Genomic DNA, 4,730 nt, shown 5'->3' with positions numbered 1-4,730 from the left:
CAGTAATACTATGCTATTATTAATAATAATTCTACAGTAATGCAAGGGGGCTTCTACTTTCAGAAGGTGATGGCTGTGTACCTGAATTGTCATACCCAATATAATTAAGTTGCACAAGGACTTTTTGGAGCAGTGCAAAATAGTTTTAATTCTAGATTAGTTTCTACCCAGTCAGCAAATTCAGGTCTGGTGTAGAAAGGTCTGTCTAATAGGTGGGTTACTCAACCAGGAGCATGTAATGGAGACTCCTTAAACCTATACACTATATGGTGATCATGATTTCTAACCCTTCTATCAGAATAAGGTTCAAAACAGAAGCTACAGATCTCCAAATGAGTGTGTCTCTCGTGTCAAGGGAAAACTCCACTGCATATGCTGGCATTGTTTTAGTTGCTAAAGTTGCTCTCTTACCACATTCCCTGTAAATTGCTTCTTAAAAAAAAGAAGTTGATTCCAGCTGATAATTAGTACACTTCCCAGAATCAAGAACAGATTTTATGAATTACACTGCTTCTATTAGAGGAGGGATACTCTATACCCTACAATCCTCCATTAATAATTCAGGTATGTTCCTGCTTAATTTTGTCAATCAGATGAAAAAAAAGAATTCAGCTTGCATGTGATAGCAGGATAGGTTGAATTTCCCTAGTCATCTACGAAACTTCATTGAGTGGTACTGGCCAAAATTCTTCTGAAATAGGTTTTGCTTCATACAGGTTGAACATTCCACCTGAATCCAAGATGTTCAAAAAATAAAATATGAAATATGCATAACGAAGACAATTTTTTTGGGTAGGGACTAGGGGTGTGCAAAGCTTCGGTCCACGATTTGATTCAAAGAAGATTCAGCCTTATTCAGAGGTCAAATCACCAAATCTGAATTGAATTGGGAGGGGGAAAAAAGCCCTCCAAATCAATTTGGAAGGAAGTTTTTAAGGGGAACAGAAACTGAGAAGAGGGAGAGGGAGGAGGGTGGGGAAAGACTGACATCTCTAGCTGGCCAGTGGCTGTGATGTTTACCTGAATCCCACTCCAATACACAGTGCTCTGTAGGGGGTGGGGGGCGGGGACAGAAACAGCATACAAGCCTGTGTCTGCAGCCTTTCTGTCCCTTTTGTGAGCTGTTTCTGCCTGAGCAACAGCATCTGAAAGGACTGGTTTGGTTTCCTACCTAGTCAGTCTCCTGCTATTTTCTGTTCTTGGAAAGGAATGGATACAGCTTACTAATTAGAATCCCCCTACTTATCCCTATCCAATCCATTTCTTTCAATGTATATTTGTTCTTGTCCCCCCTCCCCCCATACACACACACACTTTAAAAAAAGAAAGCTGTGTTTTCCCTGGCACTGTGATCCATCATTGTGCAGGAAAGCACATACATTACACACACTCACACACATTCTTCATAGAAGAAGAAGTAAGATAGATATTATTAAACACAACACAGAAGAAGAAGGCAGATAGAGATTATTAAACGCACAACGCAGAAGACGTCAGACAGTCATACATCAGAGAAAAAGAAGAGATATTATTAGTTAGTTACACACCAAGACACATTTTCTAGCACAGGAAAGATTAATACGAAACGTTTTGGAAAGGCAGGTGCCAGGTCTTCTGGCAAGGAAGTGAGAGGGGCTAGAAGGTGTAGGGGGAGAGCTAGAGCTGCAAGTCCCTTCCCCCCCAAACATAGATGCATCCTCTTTCCTGGCAGCCATGAGCTTTGTGCTGCCAGTGGGAGCAAGGAGGTGGGAGCAGTACCTGTCCCTGCACTTACATCACCTTCTCAGGGAGATTAAGATCAGCAGCCCACTTAACAAAGCAGAGTGGGATACCACCTCTCAGATATTGGTGGTCCTCAAGCCCTTCCTTGAGGCCACTGAGACTCTTAGTACTGGCAATGCCCTCCTTAACCAGGTGACCCCTGTAGTGAGGGAACTTAAGAATCAAATGGAGAAGTTCCAGGGGATCAATGTTCCTGGCTGGGGCAAGCCACTGCCAACTGCCAGGCAGGCACTGGTGAGGCAGCTGAAAGAGGGCATCAGGAAACAGCTGGATCCATTGTGGTCCAGTATGGTCCACATGCTGGCGCACATGTGCAACCTGAGGATGAAGGGAAGCATGTGCATTGGCACCAAGGTGCTGGCTAAGAGAGTCAGGGAGGCAGAAGGGCAGAGGTGAGGGGATGTAGAAGAGAGGGGTCAACTTTCCTGTGACAGCACTCCCAGCACCAGCCAGATTCCTCCATGCCAGCTGCTGCCAGTGTGGGCCAAGGGCATGGCTTCAGTGGTGGGCTCCAGATGCACCAGACTCCAGCCTCAGGCAGGTAGCACCAAGGCTTCAGTGCTATCTTGCCAAGGACATGGAGCCACTGGACTGTGACCCCTTGGCCTATTGGGCAACCTGCAACCAGATGTGGCACAATCTGGCCACGGTTGCCTGGGAACACCTGCCCTGTCTACCGACCAGTGTTCTGAGTGAGAGGGTGTTCAGGATTGCTGGGGATGTTGTGGCACCCCACTGCACCTCCTTGAATCCTGGTTTGGTGGAGCAGCTGGTGTTCCTCAACGTGAACATCCTGCTGCTGGGGTTCTCCAAGCTCCACCTGCAGATGGAGTGAGTGCTATCCTCCTCAATCCATCCACACCTATTTCCATTTTATTTTTTTGAACCAGTTAATGCTCTGCTGTCTGAGCAGGAGGTGGCACTCACTGCATCACCAGCCAGCAGGGGAAAAACATGTCCCTGCTGAGCTCCCGTGCCAGGACAAACTTGGAGATATGGGCTGGGGCTAGGGGGAAGGAGGAGGCCCCAGGTCCTGAGCATGACCACTAAAACTGCCCTCTGCCAGGATCTGGAGGCCTGGTGGGACTGCTGGCAGCACGGCAGCCACAGGAAATGCCAGGACCAAAGATCGCCCTGGTGAAAGGTGGGTAGGAGATGCCATAACCTCCACCCAGCTACCACATGCATGCACACAGTCCTGGCTGGGGAAAGCCCAGACCCATCACGTCTTTGACAGGCCTGAGACTTGCTGGTTGCAGTGGAGTTGTGAGGTTTCAGGTGAGCTCAGTTTAGATGCCTGGGATGCCAGCTTTTGAGTTGAAAAACCCTTTGTCAGCCTGAAGAAACACCTGCAGTTAGTGTGTGCTGTTCCTGGATGGAAGGAATAGTAAAGTAGCCAGAGGCTGGCGTGCAATGCAGGCAAGAAAGCCAGTCAGTGAAATTGGAAATTGAGGCATCAGGGGTGAGAGAGGCAGGTTGGGGCAGAGGGGAGGGGGAATGTAGCAGCACAGGTAAAAGTGGAGAGGTACGTGGGGAGTCAGATGTCCAGCAGGTTGTAGTGTGTCATAAATCCAATGTCTATATTGAGTCCATGAGTTTCTGTACCTAGGAAGCTGATGAAGTAAAGCTGTTCACCACTGCCAGTTCCTCTGCTCAGGATAATGCAAATATCATGATGGAAAATAAGATAAAGGCATACTGTATATCTCACACATTTAATCTCAGTTAAAGACCGATAGTATGGACAGATATTTTCATTGAGTTAGCTGCCATCTGAGATAATGCCATAGTATTCATGGCATCCATGTCATCTTAAATTAATCCAAAAGGACTGTCATACATGCTGACAGTGATTGTTCAGGGTCATTTAATTCTCATCATCTATAACACCTCAGTAATGAGAATTTCAGTCAGATCAAGTAGGCATTTTGTGTTGTAACATTGTCCCAAAGGTTGCACCAAAACCGATTCTACCTCCATTCCATTCTTTATAGTCTCATACTAGATGGGTATGGTCTGTCAGATCTGATTTTGAAATAGGAGACCTCCAACTCTCTTGAAAACGTGGATGCATCCAGCACCATTCAGAAGGTCTCCATTTGTGCCAAACCAAATATGTGGCTGAAGATCTTGAAGCTGATTAGGGCCCTGCAGGTCTTAGTATACTTGTATATCAGGGTCTCCGTTCATTAATAAATCATGAATGATAATGTTCTTATTACTGACTCTTCCATTAAACAATATATACTGGAGAAACAGGTCACTATTTTCCAACACTGACTCCAGATGTGACAACAAATGCAACCTCGTGTAATTTCTCCCACTATTTCAAGACTGTTTAGATGAGCAACAGCTCATGTTCACTGCTATCTTGCATGATAGATAAACTAATGTGGATATTTCAACTTTTTCTAAACTCATACAGAATTTTTCATATTTTCAATCTTCAGTGTCTCAATGTCATAGCTTTGCCCAAACTCTGACCCAATGATTTAAAATGCAAGTGCTTGAAATGTATTTGATGCTGTATATTCAGTAAGCCTGCCGATGAAGGAGGCACAGAAATTACCTCAGTAACATTGTGTGATGACTTCTGGCACATGTGCCAGATATTGCAAGTTTTTGATGGAATTTTTATAAATTTACCTAAAATGAACTTCTGAATTCTTTGAAAATTCTCTTCCTTTGTGAATATTCTTATACAGAACAGGCATTTTTTTCTTCTGTTACTGCCTCATCCTATATCCCCTGTGTTGTCACTGATCAGGAGCAAATGGACCAAATCTCTATGTTCTACATATACCTAATCCAATTAAATTTGGGCTGAGTCTCATCACTTGTTTTTGTCTGCTGGGCCTATTCTAATGTTCAGGCTTTTTGTCTGACTTAATTCTTTGGAATCAGTGATGGAGGCTTGCTGAAATCCTAGGATCTTGTCACCTTGGAAT

At 44.7% G+C, this 4,730-nt stretch overlaps 1 protein-coding gene across 3 annotated transcripts in view; it reads left to right on the top strand.

Annotated features, from left to right (window-relative positions):
* The window catches only part of COL19A1 (collagen type XIX alpha 1 chain), a 594,002-nt gene that overhangs the window by 241,632 nt on the left and 347,640 nt on the right, over nucleotides 1–4,730 (top strand). Inside the window, exon 16 of one of the 3 annotated variants that reach the window (XM_019520502.1) lies at nucleotides 3,392–3,475. The exons of the other annotated variants lie outside the window; for them this stretch is intronic. Coding sequence (XP_019376047.1) covers nucleotides 3,392–3,475 — 84 coding nt within the window. The remainder of the gene's footprint in view (nucleotides 1–3,391; nucleotides 3,476–4,730) is intronic. 3 annotated transcript variants of the gene reach the window in all.

This window comes from Gavialis gangeticus, unplaced genomic scaffold (assembly GCF_001723915.1).
Source record: "Gavialis gangeticus isolate Ggan-Ray unplaced genomic scaffold, GavGan_comp1, whole genome shotgun sequence".
In the NCBI taxonomy this organism is placed as follows: Eukaryota; Metazoa; Chordata; order Crocodylia; family Gavialidae; genus Gavialis; species Gavialis gangeticus.
Note: the sequence above shows the minus strand (reverse complement) of the source record. Positions and strands in the feature narration are given on the sequence as shown.